This window comes from Oryctolagus cuniculus, chromosome 19 (genome assembly GCF_964237555.1).
Source record: "Oryctolagus cuniculus chromosome 19, mOryCun1.1, whole genome shotgun sequence".
NCBI lineage: Eukaryota > Metazoa > Chordata > Mammalia > Lagomorpha > Leporidae > Oryctolagus > Oryctolagus cuniculus.
The window spans coordinates 27,296,427-27,318,692 of NC_091450.1; the positions used below are offsets into that span (position 1 = coordinate 27,296,427).

At 49.0% G+C, this 22,266-nt stretch overlaps 1 protein-coding gene across 5 annotated transcripts in view; it reads left to right on the forward strand.

Annotated features, from left to right (window-relative positions):
* Positions 1–22,266, forward strand: part of USP7 (ubiquitin specific peptidase 7) — a 56,581-nt gene that overhangs the window by 14,220 nt on the left and 20,095 nt on the right. The window contains exons 1-5 of one of the 5 annotated variants that reach the window (XM_008257697.4): positions 7,769–8,449; positions 12,531–12,635; positions 17,429–17,627; positions 20,559–20,697; positions 21,579–21,667. In XM_008257697.4, the coding sequence (XP_008255919.3) occupies positions 8,353–8,449; positions 12,531–12,635; positions 17,429–17,627; positions 20,559–20,697; positions 21,579–21,667 (629 nt within the window). In that variant the 5' untranslated portion in view covers positions 7,769–8,352. Of the gene's footprint in view, positions 1–7,768; positions 8,450–12,530; positions 12,636–13,395; positions 13,527–17,428; positions 17,628–20,558; positions 20,698–21,578; positions 21,668–22,266 lie in introns of those variants that run through there. The other 4 variants (XM_051847390.2, XM_051847392.2, XM_070064691.1 and 1 more) reach the window with 4 other exon arrangements.

Here is a 22,266-nt window from a genome sequence, read left to right on the forward strand (position 1 = left end):
CACTCCTGTTTATGGCATCAGTAATCTCCCTATGCTCCAGTCATGAGTTTCCAAGGCTATGGAAGCCTTTTGAGTTCTCCGACTCTTATCTTTTTTAGACAAGGTCATAGTCAAAGTGGAGGTTCTCTCCTCCCTTCAGAGAAAGGTACCTCCTTCTTTGAAGACCTGTCCTTTCCACTGGGATCTAACTCACAGAGATCTTTCATTTAGGTGGTTTTTTTTTTTTTTTTTGGCCAGAGTGTCTTGGCTTTCCATGCCTGAAATAGGAGCAAGGTTTTCCATCCACTGGTTTACTCACCGATGGCTGCAGTTGCTGGAGCTGCACCAAGTCAAGAGCTTCTTCTTGGTCTCCCACTTGTGTGCAGCGGCCCAAGGATGGCCCAAATCCTTGGGCCATCTGCTGCTGCTTTCTCAGGCCATAGCAGAGAGCCGGTCGGAAGAGGAGTAACTGAGGCTTGAACCGGTGCCCATATGGGATGCCAGCACTGCAGGCTGCAGCTTTATCTGCTATGGCATGGCTCCGGCCCCAGGAAGGTGTTTTCTAACAGCCTTTCAGATAATTGCGGCTATTCCTCTTTGACGGTTACTTGAAATAGTGACACAGAAATCTTCTGTCTGCTGGTTTGTTCCCCAAATGACAACAACAGCTAGTTCTGGGTTCCAGAACAAAGCCTGGAACCAGAAACTCCATCCTGGTCTCACACGTGGGTGGCAGGAGCTTAAGAACATGGGCCATCATCTTCCTTTCTCTTGCTCTAACTCTGCCTTCAAATAAATAAATCAATCTTAAAAATAAAGAAACTTATTTGAAGATGCTTGTGTTTGGTAAAGTTTGGAAAATTTTAATTAACACAGCCTTCTGACCTTCCCCCAGACTCCAAATGGCCATGTTTTCACTTTTGTTATAGGACTAATACGCTAAAACATCCGGACGTCTCTGAACCAGAAAGGCAGGAAGGAAAGATTGCGTTTCTTAGAGGGAGTTACCATTGTGTGCCTGATGTCTCATAGGTACTCCAAGTCATTACATACAGCTTTCTTCATTATTTAAAATATTTATTTTCATTGTATTTGAAAGGCAGAGAAACAGAGGGTGCTGGTTGGCTTCCCAGTTGCCCACAACAGCTGGGACTGGGCCAGATTGAGGCCAGGAGCCTTTAACTCAATCTTTGTCTCCTGTGCAGGTGGCAGAGTCCCAGGTACTTGAGCTGTCACCCCCCTTTACCTCTGAGGGTGTGCGTGCATTAGCAGGAAGCTTCAATTGAGCAAAGCTGAGACTTGGAGCAAGGCACTCCTATAAGGGATGCCACATATCTTTTTTTGGACAGAGTTAGAAAAGTCTTCCGTTGGTTCACCCCTAAATGGCCACTACGGCTGGTGCCTTGCGCCGATCTGAAGCCAGGAGCCAGGTGCTTCTTCCTGGGCTCCCATGGGGTGCAGGGCCTAAGCACTTGGGCCATCCTCCACTGCCTTCCTGGGCCACAGCAGAGAACTGGCCTGGAAGAGAGGCAACCGGGACAGAACCAGCGCCCCAACCGGGACTAGAACTTGGAGTGCTGGTGCCGCAGGCAGAGGATTAGCCTAGTGAGCCGCAGCACCTGCCTGGGATGCCACATATCTTAACTGCTGCACCAGACACCCACTCAGCTTCATTCTTTAAGGACATCATGTGAATGTATTTGCTGATTGCTCTTGATGGACATTGACTATTTTATTGTAGTTTGACTTTAAAATCACATTATGGGGCTGGTGCTTTGGTGTAGCACCTGTGGCACTGGCAATGCCAAATAGGTGCCGGTTAGAGTCCTGGCTGCTCTACTTCTGATCCAGCTCTCTGCTATAGTCTGGGAAAGCAGTAGAGGATGGCCCAAGTGGGAGACCTGTAGCAAGCTCCAGGCTTCGGATCGGCCATCTGGGGAATGAACCAGCAGATGGAAGACACCCCCTCCCCCTGTCCCCTGGCTGTGGTGCTGGCATTCCACATAGTCCCGATTCCAAGCCCTTGGGCCACTGCACCCATGTGGGAGACCTGGAAGAAGCTCCTGACTTCGGATCTGCACAGCTCTGGCCGTTGGTGGCCATTTGGGGAGTGAACCAGCGAATGGAAGACTTTTCTCTCTGTTTCTCCCTCTCACTGTCTATAATTCTCTCTTAAATAAATAAAAATCTTTGGAAAAAAAACCTCACATTATGGTGAGGTAGACACTTGCACATTGGTAAGGCGGTTGCCTGTTAGAATACCTGCGTCTCTTGTTGGAGCACGCAGTCTGATTCCCAGCTTCCTGCCGATGCACCCTGGGAGGCAGTGGTGACGGCTGGGTCCCTGGGTCCCTGGGTCCCTGCCACCCATGTGCGAGGCCAGGATTGAGCAGCTTGGCCCAGCTCTGGCTGTGGGAATCCTCTGCCTGCGGCGCGGGAATACCGGGTTCTAGTCCCGGTTGGGGCGCCGGATTCTGTCCTGGTCGCTCCTCTTCCTGTCCAGCTCTCTGCTGTGGCCCGGGAGGGCAGTGGAGGATGCCCAAGTGCTTGGGCCCTGCACCGGCATGGGAGACCATGAGAAGCACCTGGTTTCTGGCTTCGGATCAGTGCAGTGAGCCAGCCGCAGCGGCCGTTGCGGGGTGAAGCAATGGAAAAGGAAGACCTTTCTCTCTGTGTCTCCCTCTCATTTTTCACTCTGCCCGTCAAAAAAACAAAAACATTAACATGTTTTCTTGCAGAGAATTAAACTTGAATTTAATCAAATTGTCCTTCACTGTAACAAACTGTGCATATCTTTGGATGAGTGTGCCAGTTTTCTTTGGAATGGATTTTTGGAATGACATTTTGAGTGAAAAGTTATTTGGCTTTGATTTTTCCTTTGGAGAGAATACTTTGGTCCTACAATTAATTTAATTTTTGTTTTTTATTAGCGAGCCACACAGCCATGTGTTTACTCCTCAGTTGCTCATACTGCTGGGGCTGAACCGTCCTGCAGATAGGAACTTCATCCGCATCTCCCGTTTGGGTGGCAGGAACGCAACTCCTGGAGGCAGGAGCTATAGGTGGGAATCCAGCCCAGATCCTCTGATGGAGGACACAGGCCTCTTACCAGGAGGCTGAATGTCCACCACGGTGATATGAATTCATCCCCCCCCTTTTTTTTGGACAGGCAGAGTTAGAGAAAGATCTTCCTTTTCCGTTGGTTCACCCCCAAATGGCCGCTGTGGCCGAAGTGTTGCATCGATCCGAAGCCAGAAACCAGGTGCTTCTCATGGTCTCCCATGCCGGTGCAGGGCTCAAGCACTTGGGCATCCTCTACTGCCCTCCCGGGCCACAGCAGAGAGCTGGACTGGAAGAGGAGCAACCGGGACTAGAACCTGGGGTGCTAGCGCCACAGGCGGAGGATTAGCCTAGTGAGCCGCGGTGCCGGCAATTCATCCCACTTTAACACTGCCTGTGTTGCTGGATGCTTAGTATCAATGGGCATTTTCACTGATGATGATAAATGAGATCTTAGTGATTTGGAAAGTTTTTATTTATGTTTCTTATGGGTTTCACCTTTGTTTTAGTTGGGTGGTTTCTTGAATTTCAGGGACTTTGTTCCAGATATCAGTGCTCTGTCCTGCTTCCCTGCAGCTCTGGCTCTGCCCTTGCCGCCATGCTTGGTCGGGCCGCACAGTTTAGCAAGTCGCTGCATTTCTCTGGGGAACAGGCTTAAGTTGTGCGCTGTGTTACACCCGCTCACTGCCCAACCCTGTCTGAAAACCAATCGCATGTGCTTGTGGGCCAGCTAGGCAGGTGTTGGCGTGATCTCTAGGGAGAAGAGTTTTACATAATAAAGCCAGTCAGCCTCAGCAAGTAGTTTTATTAAGGCAATACAGATTGTGTGTGGCCTTCCTTGGGGCTTTATTTCCGTATGATTTAAATGACTATTTCAGAACATGGAACCGTCAAGTTCAAGTTGAAGGGGTCTGCTGCCAACCTTCAGGTTCTGCTGCCCTGGACCTGGGCAGCACTGATCTCAGAACTGTGTGAGGCTTCCAGAGGTGCAGGGCGACGCGGACCTGGCAGCAGGACAGGACTGTCCCCTGGAAGGGGATTTTCAGCCCGCCTCATGGGGTGCAGCAGTCCTAAAGCACCTTAGATTGGTTTCATGATACACGCTATGACTGAAGATTCATAGAGTGATGGAGACCCAGCTTGACAGGCAGGGGAAGGTAGTAAAAAGAACTTACTTAGGGCCGGCGCCGTGGCTCAATAGGCTAATCCTCCACCTTGCGGTGCCGGCACACCGGGTTCTAGTCCCGGTCGGGGCGCCGGATTCTGTCCCGGTTGCCCCTCTTCCAGGCCAGCTCTCTGCTATGGCCAGGGAGTGCAGTGGAGGATGGCCCAGGTGCTTGGGCCCTGCACCCCATGGGAGACCAGGAAAAGCACCTGGCTCCTGGCTCCTGCCATCGGATCAGCGCGGTGCGCCGGCTGCAGCGGCGGCCATTGGAGGGTGAACCAACGGCAAAGGAAGACCTTTCTCTCTCTGTCTCTCTCACTGTCCACTCTGCCTGTCAAAAATAAAAACTTACTTAGGTCAGAACGGACTGGTGCTGGTGGACAGTGTGGGGAGGAGTACAGTCCAAGCACTGGGACATCTCGGCTCTGGTGGGTCTCTTGGAGAGTCTTGGTTGCCCCTGGGGTCACAGTGCCTTCCAGGCTTGTGGATGATTTCCTGTTCATCCATCTGGGTACCTGCTGGTAGGAAATGTTTTAAAATGAAGCTGAGCATTCCCATCTTGGCTTCTGGGGCTCTGGCCTTGGCCCTGCTCCCGTGCACTTTCCATCTCGCTTTTCCCTCTTCTAACTGCCTTGGTTCCTGTTTCTCCTTGGGGGTTTGCTTCTCCACCATGCCTCCAGGTGGCTCCTATTCGGTCTGAGGTCTCCATCCTGATGTCTCCACCACCTCCTCCTCCTCGGCTAATGGTGCTCGTCCAAGCCTTGTGGCACTGTCCCTGAACTGCAGTCACCACCACATTCAGTCTCCTCACACTTCTTATACTCATGACCCAGGAGGCCTGACTGCCACTGGCCAGCCCAGCTCAGTCCCTAACAAGCTGGTTTTCCTGAACCAAGTGGGTGGTGGGCTCTTTACCTTCCAAGTTGTTGTTCTTGCCTTGCAAGGAAATGCAATAGGCCATGGAGTCATTAAATGCAGTCTTGTTAACAGAACTGTTACTGGAATTGCTGGCCAATAGGGTACACCCGTATCTAAGTGGATGCATGAAATCTTTGGTAAGGTACTGATCATAGGTCTGAAGCATAATTGAGGTTTTCGACTTAGGACCACATTCAGGAGTTGACTCCTGTAAGAGATTTCAGACTTGGTTGAGAAAAAGGGACTGTGAACTGGGAAGTATTTGCAGGTTTCCCTTAGCCTGTGGCCGTGTGAGTGGGATGGCAGACTGGTTGGCAGACAGCAGTGTTGCTTGATGAGCAATCTACTGCTTTGTACCCAGCAGCTGTAGCAGGAGGAAGGAATGACCCCTCCTTACCCTTTCCTTACCTCCAGGCTCTGTTCCAGGGTCCTGCTAGAGGGGTGCAGCCCACTCACTGCTGTGGGTAGAGGGGTTCAGAGGTTGTATATGGCGTGGTAAATCACAACCGGCTGTCATTTGCTACTGTCCTAAAGAATTTGCTGGGGGCAGGGCCGTGCGGGTAACTGCAACTGCTCCATCTCCCACCATGAGCCCCACCCTGGCTTCTCTCCCTCTCTGAGAAGCAACCCCAGTGGCTCCCGGCTTCTTGGGTGTTCTTGGAGCATTTTCTGTCTCTCTGACTGGGTTGTCATCTGGCCCTGATTGCTCCTCTTGAGCTTAGAGGTACGTTTCTGTACTTGGAGAACTGGAACATCAGGAAGTCAATTATGGTTGAGGTCTTCCAAATAAAAGTAAGGCAGGAACTGGGAAAGTGTCCTGAACAGGGGATGAACTTTGGGCAGGAAGCGGCCTTGTTTTTGAGCTCAGAGACATTTGGTATAGTTCTGGTTCCTGGGTGACCGTGTTGTCCCAAGAGCGTTGCTCTCCTGGGGTTATGTGTTTCAGAAAGATGACTTGGCTGTAAAAGTGTGCAGACGAAGGACAGAAGTCACATCACAGAGTTGTTCATTGTGGGTTTGTTTGGAGTGCGCTCCTTCCCCCCCAAATCAACCAGTCTATTGAAACTGGAGGGCAGTGGTTGAGTGATTCCTGACGCTGTTTTGGAGTCAGAACTTGGTGTCCGTCTGGGCGTGCCTGTGCACTGGCTTGGCGGCTGCCGTGTGTGGAGCGTGGAGTCTGCTCTTTGGATGAGAAAGTGTCTGTGCATATTGTGCACTCGAGTGTTTATGGCCACGAGAACACTTAGGTGGTTTCTTTCACATGGGGAGCGGAGGGGCAGGGCCATTGGCTTCCCCTTGTTCATCTACATCTTTGCCTGCTTCAGCTTTTCGTGTTTTTCAACACCCAGTGATAAAAATACACATGAAAATATGAAACCAGCAGCAGTACAGAAATGTTCATAGTCACATTGTATTTCCCAAAACTGGGAACAGCCCAGATGTCAGGTGAACAGTCAGACAGTGATACATTTCTGTCACGGTCCTGCTTAGCAATAAAAAGGAGCAAACTGTTATGTACTCTGCATCTCTATATGATATTCTTTTTTAGCCTCCAAATATTTATTTGAAAGAGTTAGAGAGGTGTCTCCCATCTGCTGGATCACTCCCCAATTGGATGCAACTGCCATGGCTGGATTAGATAAAAGCCAAGAGCGGGAGCTTCATCCGGGTCTCCCACGTGAGGGCGGGGCCCAAGCACTTGGGTCATCCTCTGCTGCTTTCCCAGGCACTTTAGCAGCATTGGAAGTCGGGCGCCGGGGACTCAACCTGGCACCCATATAGGATTCTGACACAGGGGTGGCAGCTTAAACGGTGTGGCCCCAGTAAAGGGCAGAACCACCAAGATGAGGACAGATGTGTGGTTGCCAGGGGTGCTTAGGAAGGAAGTGGGTGTGGCATTTAAACAGTAGCACCAGGGATCTTTGGGTTGGAAATGTTTGGGGTCTTGACTGTGGTAGTGCACAGAACTAGACACGGTAAGTACAGTCATCAGAATACAGCCTGCGATATTGGCCTGTGGCTTGGGAAGATGGTGCTGCAGTGGGAAGTGGGGAAAGCGTGCTGGATTTGAACTGCGTGGGACTGTGCAGTCAGTTGCTCAGGTCCACACAGTAGAAGGAAGGGTGCAGGAGCACAGATTGCTTTGGGGGCACACACTCATGTTGTTACAAACACGTGACAGTTAGAGGAAGGCGAGCCACCTCAGTGTTGCACCTTTCTTCTGCTCAGGACTTTGTTTTTCCGTCCTGCCTGCCTTAGTGTCTGTGGGACAGTGCCCCTCCAGGGTTCACTGGCATCCTGGTCTGGTGGTTCTCTGTAAATGGGGGCGATTTCCTGCCATACTTACTCTGGTTGTGGTGTTTGAGAGGGTCTGCGCAGGGCCCAGCACGTTTCTGGGGCTCTGCAGCGGGAGTCACTGATGGACAAATACTTAACGTGTATTTGAGAGTATCAGGTATTTGAGGGTGGCTACTGCCATGCCGTACACGGCTGCAAGCCCTCTGAACCCTCTACCCACAGAGTCCCCTGCTGTCTGTGATTCTGCTGGCTGCTCCCTGGTATCGCTTAAGGATCTCAGACTTGCTGTCTGTGGTTGTGTATTGTGGAAAATTTTGATTCTTAGGTGTTCTATGTTGACGCCTTTTTTTTTTTTTTTTTTTAAGATTTACTTATTTAATTGAGTTACAGAGAGGAGGAGAGGGACAGAGAGAGATCTTCAGAGAGCCAGGAGCTTCTTCTGGGTCCCATGTGGATGTAGAGGCCCAAGCACTTGGGCTGGGCCATCTTCCACTGCTTTGCCAGGTGCATTAGCAGGGAGCTAGATTGAAAGTGGAGCAGCCAGGACTCGAACTGGTGCCCATGTGGGATGCCATCATTGCAGGCAGGAACTTAACCTAATGTGCCACAAGGCTGACCGATCTTTGGCTTTTTCAGGTGTACAGAAGAGCTGCGAAGTTAGTAGAGAGCGTTCCCATATACATTTCACCTGGTCTCTCCCACTAACAATTCACATCACCAAGAAGTCTTTGTTAAAACTAAGGAACCAACATCACTGTTAACTAAACTTGAAGCTCCCTATGATATCACTGGTACTCCTAACATCTTTCTGTTCCTGGACCACGTTGCCCTCTAAATTGATGAGGGTGTTTGAATGTGTTTCTTGTCCTTAGACAAGAATTCTGTGGGATGCTTTAAGAAAAGAATGCTGGGGCAGAGCTTCTGGAGATTCTATGCAGTCACCGCTCTGGACCAGAGAACTCCCCCAGGCTCCGCAGACTGCCCGGCAGGGCCATGCACACATGGCTGGGAACCGCAGGCTTGGACAAGGTGATTTGGCATAGCGATGGGGTTCCTTACTTAGCCCATGGATTTGGAGACCCAGCCCTGAGTTTTATAAACTGTTCTTCTGAAATATTTGTGGGATTACGATTTGAGAAATAAGTATCAGCTTCAAGTTTATATGCAGACACTGGTTGTAATTTGCTTTGATAACCTCTATTTTAAGTAATTTAAAAATGGATTCAATGCCGGGAGAGAGGAGGGGCAGGGAGGAAGACCACATAGAAGCCAGAGGGGTTTGCCGTGGAACTTGAGGTGAGCTGATGGAGTTGGGTGGGAAGGTGTGCTCTGAGGCTCCTTCCAGCCAGCCCGGGACTGCGGCCTGGCCCTGTGTTCTGTTGAAACGGAGTGCAGTTGGCAGAATGGGAGCCCTGCGTGGAGGCACCTGTGAATCTAAGGCAGAGCCGAATTTTTGTGGCCAAGGCACCACCTGGTGGTAACACAGAAACTTGTAGTTGGGAGGCTGTGAAGTTTTACTGGTTGTGGTGTGACACCCTAACCTTTTTAGGGGTAGATACTTGCGAAGTGACAGATGTCAAAGTCAACAAATCGGAATCCTGCTTTTTCTGGATGTCATCCAGGTGTGAAATTCAGGCACTAAGTTAGTGCTGCCTGATTTCCATAGCAATTGGCCAGTGTTCTTTGAGGTAGTTCTGTGACATCACAGGTGGGAGTCGGTGGGGAGGAAGCTGCATGGGAGCATAGACACTCTCAATAAAAGCGGAGAAAACACAGAAGCTAGAAACCTGTGGTGTGTTAAAGGAATCACGTTTTGTACCTTTTACACATACATTTAGAATTATGCCTCTGATACCTAGCACATGGTTTGTTGCTGAAAGGTTCACTGTCAACAGCTAATGGAAATATTGTATTTCCCAGTGTGATACGCACATTTTTGAATGGTAGTTGCTTCATTTTAACCTGCAGACATTTAGCGTATCAGGGACTTCTTCTTTTTGGGGCATTGCACGTGGTCCCTGGTGTTTGCTAAACATATCGCCAGTCTCATTATTTGAGATGGCTCTCTGTCAGAAAGTTAGCCACATCAGAGTTAACATGGCATAAAATTCCAGCTAGGCAGAGGTAGAGCTCAAGAGTAGAGCACTTACTTATGCAGTTGTGTACACGGTTCTTCCCGAAGGTAGTCTCATCTTTTAGGCTGTTTCTAGAAGCCTATAAGGAAGTTTTTTTGTGTTTTGGCCCTTTGATAACTGTCCAAGGGTTTACTGTGTCTTAAACTTTCAGTTCTCTTTCAGAACTAGCTCATTGATGAGGAACTGCAACACTCAGTCACTGGGTGGTTGAGAACTTTCTGGGTCTTGGCGTTAGCCAAGTCCGTTTCCTGAGGTGCAGGGGGACTGGTCGGTGGCCTCTTACCTTTGCACCTCTTCTGACATTGTTCACTGTCTCTCCAAGCCTGTGAGGGGTGCTAAGGGACAAATTGGTCCAAACAACATAAATACGCTAATTTGGATGTAAAAACCGGGGCACTGCTCAGGAGGATTTAGCCCAGATGTGGAACCTGACTTGTGGTTTGGTGCATTTCAGGGAACTGCTTCGGAGTTGTCTTCCTGGATAGAACGGTGCCGTAAAATGCTGATCTCTCTTAAGTCATCCCTTTGCACTTGGTCCAACTTCTAAGAGACTGGGCTACAAGTTACTGATTTTCTTTTTCCCATGCCATGTTGTAGGATATCATGACTAGAGGATCCATGGATCCCTTGAATTGACCTTGGTTTTTACTTTGCCATAACTTTTGATGAAAAGATACTGTATCTCAAGTCTCCAAAGTGAACCTTTCTTTAGCTATGACCCAGACTCACTAGGATCTCACTGTCTGGTTTCTGTGGTCCTCTTGAAATCACTGATAACTTTCATCTGGAGTGGGTATTTGGCCTAAGTGTTAGGATGCCCACATGTCCCTGTTGGAATGCCTTCCTGACCCCAGCTTCCTGCTGGTGCACACCCTGGGAAGCAGCAGGTGACATTCAAGAGGTTTGGTCCTTGCCACCCACAAGGGAGACATGGATTGAGTTCCTCATCCAGCCTGGCCCAGCTCTAGCTGTACAGTCATCTTGGAAGATGGGAATGCTGTCTCTGATGTGTGCCGCTTGACACACCTCGCAGTTACAAGTTACAGAAAATAAAAGATCTTGTCTTTACAGCACTTTAGATTTATAGACCAGCTGCAGAGTTATATAACTTGCCACAGTTTAGACTTCCTACAAGTATGTGTGGTCCTCATTTTATTTTCTTAAAAGATTTATTTATTTATTTGAAAGTCGGAAGTTAGAGAAGGAGAGGCAGAGGGAGAGAGGTCTTCCATCCACTGATGGACTCCCTGGTTGGCTGCAATGGCCGGAGCTGCGCTCATCTGAAGCAGAGAGCCAGGAGCTTCTTCTGAGTCTCCCATGTGGGTGCAGGGGCCAAGGACTAGGGCCATCCTCTACTGCTTTCCCAGGCACATGAGCAGGGAGCTGGGTCGGAAGTGAAGCAGTGAGGACTCCAGCCAGAGCCCATATGGGATGCCCCATACTGCAGGTGGCGGCTTTACCCCTTAGGCCACAGCCTGGCCCCACTTTTAACATAGTCATTGAGTTCATCGAGATCAGAAGTAATCTGAAATGTCTGTGTCTGAATTTGACTGGTAGTACAAGTTTCTTAGTATTTTGAGTATTTTAAGAAGGGAAGAAAGCACTATTTTGTATAGGAATCAATGGAGAGACGTTTTTGTGAGGTGAAGCAGAAGTTGGGATTTTGAAGACTGGGAGGGATGCTGTCCTTGGTGCTGAATCAAGATGCATTTGGATCCAGAGGCTGAAGGGCTCTGGAATTGGGAAGACGCAACTCACACCCATGTATGTTGACCGAAGCACCTCTCTTGTACCTGAGACTCCATGAGAGAGCCTCACTACCAGGACGCCAGTTCTGTAGACTGCATGGAACCAGCATTAGGTGTAGCAAACTGTTGTGGTATGTAAAAGAGTGCATTTCCATGGGCAGTATGAACATCCCTAAGCCTTAATGGCCTGGTGTGGTTTGTTTTACTTTCAAGTTGCTGTGTTTTGAACTGATGAATAGAGCCAGTGATTAGATGTTGGAGTATGTGCCTCATATTTGTCATTCAAGCTCCTGATTGTTTTTCAAGCCAGATTTTACCAAGCATTTATAATGACAAGCTCATTTTATTTTGGTTTCTGAATATTTTCCATTCTCTTTGTGTAATTATATAGACGTCATCCTCCAGGACATTTGAGTATGACGATTAGATGTTGAAGGCACTGGCTTGTGTTTGAAGTGACAAGCTCTAGACATTTGTTATACTCTGTACTGTTTGTTTAGTAACCTCAATGAGCTTGTAGGGTTGAGTTTTTTTTTTTTTAAGATTATTTTATTTATTTGAAAGGTGGAGTTACAGAAAGGCAGAGGCAGAGAGAGAGGTCTTCCATCTGCTGGTTCACTCCCCAGATGGCTACTATGGCCAGAGCTGAAGCCAGGAGCTTCTTTCAGGTCTCCCACATGGGTGCAGGGGCCCAAAGACTTGGGCCATCTTCTACTCTTTCTCAGGACATAGCAGAGAGCTGGATCCGAAGTAGAGCAGCCAGGACTCAAACTGGCACCCATATGGGATGCTGGCACTGCAGGCAGTGGCTTTACCCGCTGCGCCACAGAGTTGGCCCCAGGGTTGAGTAAATTACAGAACCTTTTCAAAGTAGTTGTTTTCAGTTATGTAAAGGTTCCTAAATAAAGCTCATTAGCTATCGTAGAATACGAGTTAAATAATAAGAATTTACATAAAGGAATGTACAAAAAAACTTTATTACATAAGTATCACTGCAAATGGCTCAGATTGTGTGGTGAATAGCCTGTGTTCAGGCTTTCCTTAACATTTGAAAGCAGTAAAATTTATATTTACTAAACATTAGCAACTACGCATTAGAGTGCATCTTTTGTGTGTGCTAGAATTGGAGTTCCAGTCAGCGAAAGCTGTCAAAAGTGAATGTATTCTTGTTTATTTCATCAAAATCATGAAGGTAAAACCCATGGAGTGTTTTTGTTTTCTTTGAAGCTGGAGATACAGATGACCCACCCAGAATCACTCAAAACCCTGTTATCAACGGCAATGTGGCCCTGAGCGACGGGCACAGCAACACGGAGGAGGACATGGAGGACGGTGAGTACCTGTGCTTGGCTCTTGTGCAGCGGGCGGAGAGTGGTCGGACAGACGTGACCCTTCCTTTCTCCTTGAGTGCCTCTGAGTTTCTGGAGGGTAGCTAGTTTTCAGGAGTTCACATCTGAGGGAACTTTAGGCTCTTGGTTGGTTTTGATTTCATGATGGCCTACAAACCCCCCAGGTAAGTTAAAGCTCTCTGGCCCAGGCAGGGAGGTCTGTGCAGCCCAGTCTGCAGTCAGCGGGCTTTGACCCAGGCCAGTGGTTCCCCTGCCTTGGCTAGTGTTCAGATCAACACGCACATCTTACTCTCCTTTCTGTTTGCAGCAAGATGCCTCCAGACATTGGAACGTGGCTTACCAGTACACTCTCACTGCAGCGAGCTTATCAGTCGTTAGTAGCTGATAGTCCCTGCCCGCTCCGATTGGGTGTGAAATCGGATTCGAGCTTTGGGCTTCTTCCCCCACATTTTGGTTTGTGGCTTCCATGTGAGAAAGCACATGTATGGGCATTTTGTGTCTAGGAGACCACTTTTTTCTCTAGAGACATTCCTCTTAAGATTTATCACATAATGTGACCTAAACTTTTGAGAGGTCAGAGTCATGAGAAGGGAGCAGCCAGTACTTGCTTTATGCAGCCCCTGGAATCTTGCAGTTTGATATGAAACCGTGTTCTGTCAAAGCATGTCCATCAATCCTCACGAGGGTTGTGTCCTTCCCAGGGGAGTAACGGGGCAGTTGAAAGAGACCATCAGTCACGGGCGCACCGCCAAGAGGACTGCCGCTCAGACCTCCTGCCAAAAGTTGAGCCTCCATGAGAAACCGCAGCCGTAGTTGAGTTCTCTCACAGTGCGGCTTACCCCCTGGCAGCTGGCTGAGGCAATATCTGAGGAAGGTAAAGAGGCGTGGTCTATACCCGCTGCTTTGTTACCGTGGAGTGCGCTTTCCACTGCAGAGGAAGGGCAGCGGTGTGGGTGTGGTCTCTTTGGTTGTTGGCCTGAGTGTTGAGGGAGAGCATCTGGGGAGGCACGGCCAGGCGTGAGGCACCAGGAGCGGTGTTGGCCAGTCTGAGTCGGTGCAGGAGCAGGAGCTGGCTCTGACCGATTCAGAGCAGGGGGTTCCGGTGCCTGCCCACTCGACGGGGAGGGCTGGGGAGCAACACAGGTGCAGGCACAGGCAGTTTCTCACCAGCTGTGGAGCTTTGTTGTGGCGGCTGCCCTTGCAGTGGAGGTGTCAGTGTCCCCCGTCCAAGGTCACAACGAGCCACTTGTCTGCCACGTGCCATCCCTGACACGAGGGTATATTCACCTTTTTAGTGTGAGGCAAATTCGTAGTAGTGGTAAATAATGGAATTAAATCACAGGACCAGAAAGTGAACGCAAATGGAGAAAATAGCCTTCCAGGGGCCTGGGTTGGAGCAGCCCTGGGGCCGGCCAGTGGCTTGGTGCAGTCCATCCCTCTGAACTTCGTCCTGTGGTGGCAGGGACGGGGGGAGGGCGGGAGATGGTTCTGGTTCTGGGGGCAGAATCTTAGCTGAGGCATATTCCCGGCTGCAGTACTTCCTAGGAAACCCTGTCTGGCAGGGTGTAAGTGTGTTGTGAAAAGAGGGCTGCTGTCGACACTTCTGTGTTGTGCAGCACGTGTCAGAGCTGCCCCTCCTGACCCTAATCTACGCTGCTTCTCCAAGACCCTGGATTGGAGCACCGCTGCCCTGCCTCTCCCTTTGCCATTTCACACAAGGTCATGTGACCTTGGAGTTCCTGGCTTAGATTTTTTTTTTTTTGGTAGCCAAATTGTTAGGGACTTGATTGACAAGCAAAGGGGCCTCCTTGGTAAGGACGTTTTGTGTGAAGTTATTCTGCGTAGCAAGACAAGCATCAGAATCAACTTCCAGCCCTTAGTCAAGTTTCTTGTTCCTTGCTTGAGTCTCAGAGCAAGTATGACTTGTGAAAGCTTAGATCTGGGTTTGTGGGTGTCTGCAGACAGGTTTGGGGTGTAGGTACCTGGAGATCACAGGAGGGCCATTTGGGGACATTTCAGGCTAAGCTTCCTGACTGAAAAATCCGAATTCCTGTGTCTGTGTGGTTTCTTCATGCACATAAAACCCAGGCCATTCATTGGCCATACCCCACATAGTCAAGATGCTATGAGAAGGGCATGCTGGGAGCTCTGGGCTCTGTGTTGTCTGCTGCTGCAGCTGCAGGTGCTGCAGGCAGGGCTCAGGGGGTGTGGTGACAGCACGTAGTGGAGCCCATCATCCTGGCGTAGTGGCAGTGTGCTGCGGCGTTTGCTGCGTCCAGGTAGATTGGAGTCTCCAGTTAACGAGTCTGATTCTGTAGGCAGGAGGTGTCCTTTGTAATCCCCAGTGTGCTTTTTAAGTTTTGAAAACATTGCAAAAATAGTACATAGGCTCCCAGTACTGTTTCACTTCTTTCCTTAAACAAAGCTGTTTATTGGTCGGCCATGTCTGTTACAGATGACTTTGAAGTTACTACTTTTTTGTAGGCCTTCCTGCAGGTATTTAGTACAACATTTCAATTATTCTGTTAGTCCGAAGTGTTTGAGCTATCGAAGGGACATTTTTATTGGCATGGAGTCTCATGCTGAATTCCCTCCTGTCCTAAGAAGGTGCCCAGTGTGTGAGGCAGAAATGCAGTATGTGATTGAACAAGCATGGGCCACACACCGCATGCAGGGCAGTGTGGGCTCAGGGAGTAGTGGGGAGTAGGCCACAACCTCTGAGGGAGGAATGGCGGGGGGGCCTGGAGGAGATCTGCTAGACTTAGGATCATGCTGACTTTGACCAGCATGGTTCCATTTAATACTTGAAGGGCAAGAAGGCATTTATAGTTTAGATTTTGTGTGTATCTATCTGATCTCTTCCATCCACTTGTTCACTCCCTTAATGGCTGCAACAGTCAGACCTGGGCCAGGCTGAAAGCCAGGAGCCAGAAACCAGGAATTCTGTCCTGGCACATCAGTTGGCAGGGACCTGTCGTTGGGCCATTTCTACTCTCTTCCCAGGCGCATTAGCAGGGAGCTAAATTAGAAGCCACATGTCTTGTACTAGTGCTCCATTATGGGATGCTGGTGTACCACAAGGCCAGCCTCCTCCAGGAATGGCATTTTAACACCCCCAGGCAAGGGGCACTGAAATCCAGTTGTTCTGTAAAATACTTAACCTCCACAATCCTCAGTTTCTTCACCTGTTGGGTGGTGTTTAAGTCATATCTACCTACCCTTGTCTACTTTGCAGGGTTTCAGTGCTGCTCAGCTGTGATTTGTGTTTTAAGTGGTTGAGAGCATCATTACTTTGAATGTTTCTTGCCTAGTAGTGGACTCGTGTTCTGCCAGGGGATTAGGGTCACACCTACCCCTTGAAAAGGCTCAGATAAATAATTTGTCTCAGACAGGACCCAGCTCTCAGCTGCTCTTCTTTCCAAGGGGCATGTGCCTAGGCTTCTGGGTAGGTTCATGTGCAGTGAAAGAATGGGGGTGACGAGTGTTTAAAAGAAGGTGAAAGTGCTAATCATCAAACATTTTAATTTTTATTTCTTTTGGCCAAGAATACTACCCTCTTGTGAGGACTGATGGACATGTTTTCTTAAGCACAGATTAGTTAGGTAAGAACTTCCATTTCTGTATGCTGAGGGTAGCCTGTGCTGGAAACTCAGTTGTGTTGGTGAAGTTTGGAGACAGAGGGTTGTGGCACAGATCCGGGCCTGCAGCGGCTGAGGGTGGACGACTGGTGTGTGTTCCGATGAACGTGCTCTTCTCCAGGTCCTGCAGTTCTTACTTTGTGCCCTGGCGTCACGGAGCTCAGGATTATCAAAATAGCACGTAACGCGGGGTCAGCAAAAGCGTTTCAGACCCTGTGTATTCGTAGAGCAGGACCCCTTGGGAGTGGGCTCCTGGTTTCCTGCTGGTCAGTGAACTGTTCCCATTCCGCAGGGAGACAGGAATGGAACATGAAAGAAAGTGTTAGAAACTTCTGTAGCAGTTCGGCCTTGCTGTGATGATTTTATTGGCAACTTCATTGTGTTTCATGAAGTCAGTACCAGGATGGTGGTGGGCATGAGAGCGCCTTGCCCCTACAGCAGTGGTGTGTCAGGACTGGTGGGCCTGTGGTCACCAGGAGGGGGTAGTTCAAAGCTGCCAACAAACAGTGTATTTGGGGAGCCTTGATTCTTTGTTAACCTCACTTTTGTTAACCTTTAATGTTTACTTTAACTCATGTTAGGAAAGAATTCTAGCGTTTTGCCTTTTTTTTTTTTTTTTTAAATTATTCTACACGGGGAATCCAGGCTGTTTCACAAAATGGTGAGCTGATGAAGGTAACCTTTGTTTTTAGGATGACTTCTTAGCCATCTTGCTGACTTTCGCAGTGCCGTGCATCAGGGACGCCCAGCTCCCACCCACTCTGAGGCTCGCAGGCCCACGAGCGCAGCGCCCCTGCCTGACAGGCACAGCTCGAGGCTTTTCTTTCCACAAATGTGCCCAGTCTGCTCCCTTGGTGCTGGGAATTAAGACATGGTAGAGTGGAAGTTGCTACTGTGCTGGACTCTTGAATCCAAGAGAGAAGGCATGTGTGTAATCAGCCCTGATTGGTGGATTTCCTTTAGAACCTGTGTCTTCTCAGTTTTAGGCTTTAATCGATTGGAACCAATGCTGCCCTGCCATTTCCACAAAGGTTTTGGTTTTAGCAGTGATACTGACTGTGTAGCCCAGTTGCTGCCGATTTGTGCTAGTGCTGCCGCTTCTGCCTGGCTCTGTGACTGATGACGTGTTTTCTTGCAGACACCAGTTGGCGCTCCGAGGCCACCTTTCAGTTCACTGTCGAGCGCTTCAGCAGACTGAGTGAGTCGGTCCTTAGCCCTCCGTGTTTTGTGCGAAATCTGCCATGGAAGATTATGGTGATGCCACGCTTTTATCCAGACAGACCACACCAAAAAAGCGTAGGATTCTTTCTGCAGTGCAATGCTGAATCTGATTCCACGTAAGACAGTTTAAATGATGCAACTACAAATGCACATAGTCATACTGCATATCAGAAGCCCCATTTGATCGGCTAACTCAGTTTCACTTTAAATTTCCTTGCTGCCTCTGCATAGCCCTTAGATTTTAAAATTAGATTGAAACACATTTCTCTCTTTAAAAACTCATTGGGTATGTATTTTGTCTAAACTAGAAGTGTATTTTTTCTTAAACGTAAAAAATTAAAGTTGATGTTGTTAAGTCTTACCAGCCCGTGGAATCAGGGCCAACCAGCTTAGGTGACCACCGAGCTACCTGGCTTACTTCTCCTCCCCCAAGATGGTGGTCGTCAGGGCCTCGCAGCCGTTGCATTTTGTGATAGGCAGTCATCCTCGGCTATTCAGAAGGCATGAATCAAGCATTCTTTGAGAAGTCTATAACCTGGGCCTCTGACTTACTTTAGAAAAAAATACTTAATGTCTAAGGGGGAATTTATTATAAGATAATTTAAAATGAAGAGCAATCTTGATGGTTCCTTTCTTCACATGAAACCAAAAATGAGAGGTTTCACTTTTTAGTATTTCAAACTTCCTACACTATTGGTTTGACCTAAAAAACTTCAATCTTTAAAAAAAAAAAACATTTATTTAAAAGGAAGAAAAAGAATGTTCCCTTCCAGTGGTTCATTCCCTAAACATCTTCACATCTGGGGCTGGCCAGACTGAAGCCAAGAGCCAGGAACCACATCCGGGTCCAAGCCATCACCTGCTGCCTCCCAGGGTTTGCATCAGCAGGAAGGTGGACTTGAAGCTGGGTGGGACATGAACCCAGGTGCTCCAGTATGGGATGTGTATGTCCCAAGCAGTGGCTTAACTCCTGTGTTAGGTGCCTGCCCTTGTCACTGTTGACTTATTTGAAGAAAGTGTGGTTCCCACCATCACACTTTGTACATTGGCTCTAGTGTCCCTGCCACTCCCCGACGGTGCCGTATGAAGTTCTCCATAGAGCTGTAGCAGTTCTGTGAATGCCCAGGGAAGTGCAGTCTATTTAATGTTTAGGAAGCTACAAGTCAATTTCTTGCCATATAGCTAGCTAGGACCTGCTTATAGGTCAGATTTTTTTTTGTTCCTGTGTGTACACTATGTGATCTGATCAGAATTGGGACATTGTTTTGCGGGGGAGGGTTCCTCCATAGTTACAGCCTGCGCAGCAGTTAGAAACACAGTGACCTCCATGTCCAGTATGAGCATCCTGTGCAAGCAGACAACACTGGCTCACTTGCTGTGCAGGGTCTGACAGCAGTTCAGCATTCAAGTGTAACATGTAATTACAAAGTCTTACTTTAGCCATAGATTCATTCTACAGTGGACTTTAAGGTGCTGTGTCTTTTTGTTTTCTCACTTTGTTTGGAAGAGAAAAAACTGTTTCGTTTGGATCAGTCTCAGATGCCCACAGCAGCCAGGGCTCAGGCAACTCAATCTAGGTCTCCCACTGGGGTGGCAAGGACCCAGCCAGCTACCTGAACTGTATCACCTGTTACTTCCCAGTGTGTGCAGTAGCTTGAAGCCAGACATGGAGCCAGGGCTACAAACCAAGGCGTTCCTACATGGGATGTGGGCATCTAAACAGTCTCAGCCACGTACCAAACGTCCACCCCATTTTTGGCTTTTAAATATTGGTCCAGAGACTTTCTTGTGGTCTACCCCGCATCTGACTGCATGGATGGTCTGTTCTCTTGTGGTTGGGATTTGGTGTCCATGCTCAGGGGATTGGGACTCACTGATGCATCCGTCCGCACCTGGGCAGGACAGCACTGCTGGTGAGACCCAGAAGGCCTGTGGTTCGGTGCTGCACCACCCCTGCTCGGTGTGACCGGGAGGTGCTGGGAAGAACAGGTCTGCACAGGGGCGGGGCTGCTGCTGGAACGTGGTGCCTGACTTGGCAGTGCAGGCCACAGGCTTACCCTGCGCAGCTGCTTTTTAGCTTTTTTCCCCTCAATGTTCTTTTCTTCCTTCCTCCCTTCTCTCCCTGCCTATTAGAAAGGAAGAGAGAGGGAGAAACAGAAATATCTAATCTGCTGGTTCACTCCCCAAATGCTTGCAGTATCTGGGGCTGGGCCAGCTAAAGCCAGGAACTGGGAGCTCATCCTGGGTGTTCCTTCTCTTTGACCCATCACCTGCTGCCTCCCAGGGTGGTCAGTAGCAAGAAACGGATTGGAAGAGAGGACTGGAACCCAGGACTGGAACAGGGTGCAAGCGTCCCAGACAGTGTCTTGATCCTTACACCAAATACCTGCCTAGTGATTCGTTCATTTGACAATTATTTTACCAAAACATTTTTGTTGTTCATTCATTTTTGGATTATTTTTGAAAGGCATATTTTAGATATATTTGAAAGGCAGAGAGATACCAATCTGCTGTCCACTGGTTCACTCCCCAAATGGCCACAATGGCTGTACTTGGGTCAGGCTGAAGCCATGAGCCAAGAACTCCATTCCAGTGTCCCAGGTGGCTGAATCCCAAGCACCTGGCCATTGACTGCTGCTTTTTCAGGCACATTAACAGGGAACTGGCTGGGAAACACAGTAGCTGGGACTGGACCTTGTGCTCCTACATGGGATGCCAGCGTCACAAATGGTGGCTTAACCTATACCAGAATAGCACTACAAAAACGCTGTGGTCTCTAAAAGGCCTTGATACTGCTGTTGAGAGTGGGGAAGCTTGTCTAGATCCAATCAAGTTCTGGCTTCAGATGACTCATGCAAAGAACAAAAGCAAACCCTGAGTGCAGTCACTACGGATTCAGAAAAAACAGCCTTGTCTCTGTTAGGGATCATATGTGTTGCCCAGCCCGGAAGGAGAAGGGGAAAAGCACAGACGGGATTCTGTGTACTGCTTTGTGGAAGCCTCAGTTGCATACGTCTGCTAAGGCTCAGGTGATTCTCTTTGAACAGGTCGTGGTCTTGTCATGCGCAGGCAGTACTGAAGATAATAAACTACAGAGACGACGAGAAGTCATTCAGTCGCCGCATTAGCCATTTGTTCTTCCATAAAGAAAATGATTGGGGATTTTCCAATTTTATGGCCTGGAGTGTAAGTAACAGTGTATTTGTCATCAGCATGGTTGCTTCCAAAATTCTTTTGTTGTTGAAATCCTTCTATTCCTTTTAGAACCAAATTTTTTATTTTGCAGTTTGGATAAGTGTCTTTTTGTGTTTTTTTCCCAGTTTGTTAGCTGAAGTGAAGCCATGTGGAGTCAAGTCTTAGTTTTAGTGAAATATTGGAGATGATTTCTGACAGGCTAAACTTCCTTTCAAAAATAACATACTTTTTGGGATCCATTTTCGTTTATTTATTAGAGAGAGAGAGATCGATTTTTTTCACCCACTGATTCACTCCTGAGGTGGCTGCAACTGCCAGGGCTGAACCAGGCCGGAGCCAGGAGCCAGGAGCTTCCTGTGGGTCTTCCACGTGGATGCCGGCCCCCAGGCTCTTGGGCCATCTTCTGCTTTCCCAGGCACATTAGCAGGGAGCTGGATCGGAAGTGGAGTAGCCAGAGCTGCAGGCCAGGGCTGTACCTGCTGCGCTGCAAGGCCTGCCCCTGGAACCCTTGATTGCAGAGTCAGGTGGTTTCCTGTAACTTGATGATTTGCAGGGCAGCTCACGGTGGCTCTGTTTTGCAGAGCCGGTCAGCAGTGGAATGTTGCTGCCTTACTGCCTCAGGCGGTACCCAAGTTGGAGGGTGCTGGACGCCCTGCCCAGCCCTGCTCTGTCGAGCGCCTGCAGTTCCTTTGACCTGTGCATGCCCCAGATGCTTCCTCAGGGCTTTCGCAGTTTTTGTTCAGAGATCACTGTATAAAACAAATCAAAATACTCCATAATTGAAACAGAACATTTTAGTCTTTTTAAGTACAGGTCACTGGGGGTTGTTTTCATGTGCGCCTATGAAATTGGATCTTCTTTGTCTTTTATAGGAAGTGACGGATTCTGAGAAAGGATTTATAGATGATGACAAAGTGACATTTGAAGTCTTTGTACAGGCCGATGCTCCCCATGGAGTTGCGTAAGTTTTTCTTTAAGTGGGGGCTTTTGTGCCACAGTGAAAGCAGCATCACCACACTTGGGATGCATGTATTTGACGTGTACACACGGAGAAACACGTCCGCCCCACCCTTCCTTCCGTAGCTGGTGTGCTGGGCACTAGGCATGTAATTGTGGTCAGCACGCCAGCTCTGGGTTTCTGTTTTTGAAGCACGTGTAGACTCCTGGTGGGGGTGCTGAGACCAGTACTGAGATACCACAGTAGAGTGCTCTGCTTTCATTGGGAGAGACGAGACCCCTGAGAGCCCAAGCAGTGAGTGAGCGGGAAGGCAGCACTGGAGCCTGGTTCTGCACCCACAAACACCCGGGCCTCTGAGCGTGCCGTTGACTGAGGACATGGTGAGCGTCTCCAGGGCGCCCCACCAGCTCAGTCGCTGGTGTGTCACAGCTTCACGGCTGTGCCTCGGGCAGTGCCAGCTGCGGTCTGCTTCCAGGCAGCTCTCCCTCTGGTGCTCTTGCGGCTGGAGAGGATGGGACAGTTAACTCACAAAATCTGCCTTTTCTCCTCCAGCTGCTCACATGGTAAATGAGGGGAAGAAAGCTCTGGGTTTGAGAAGTGTG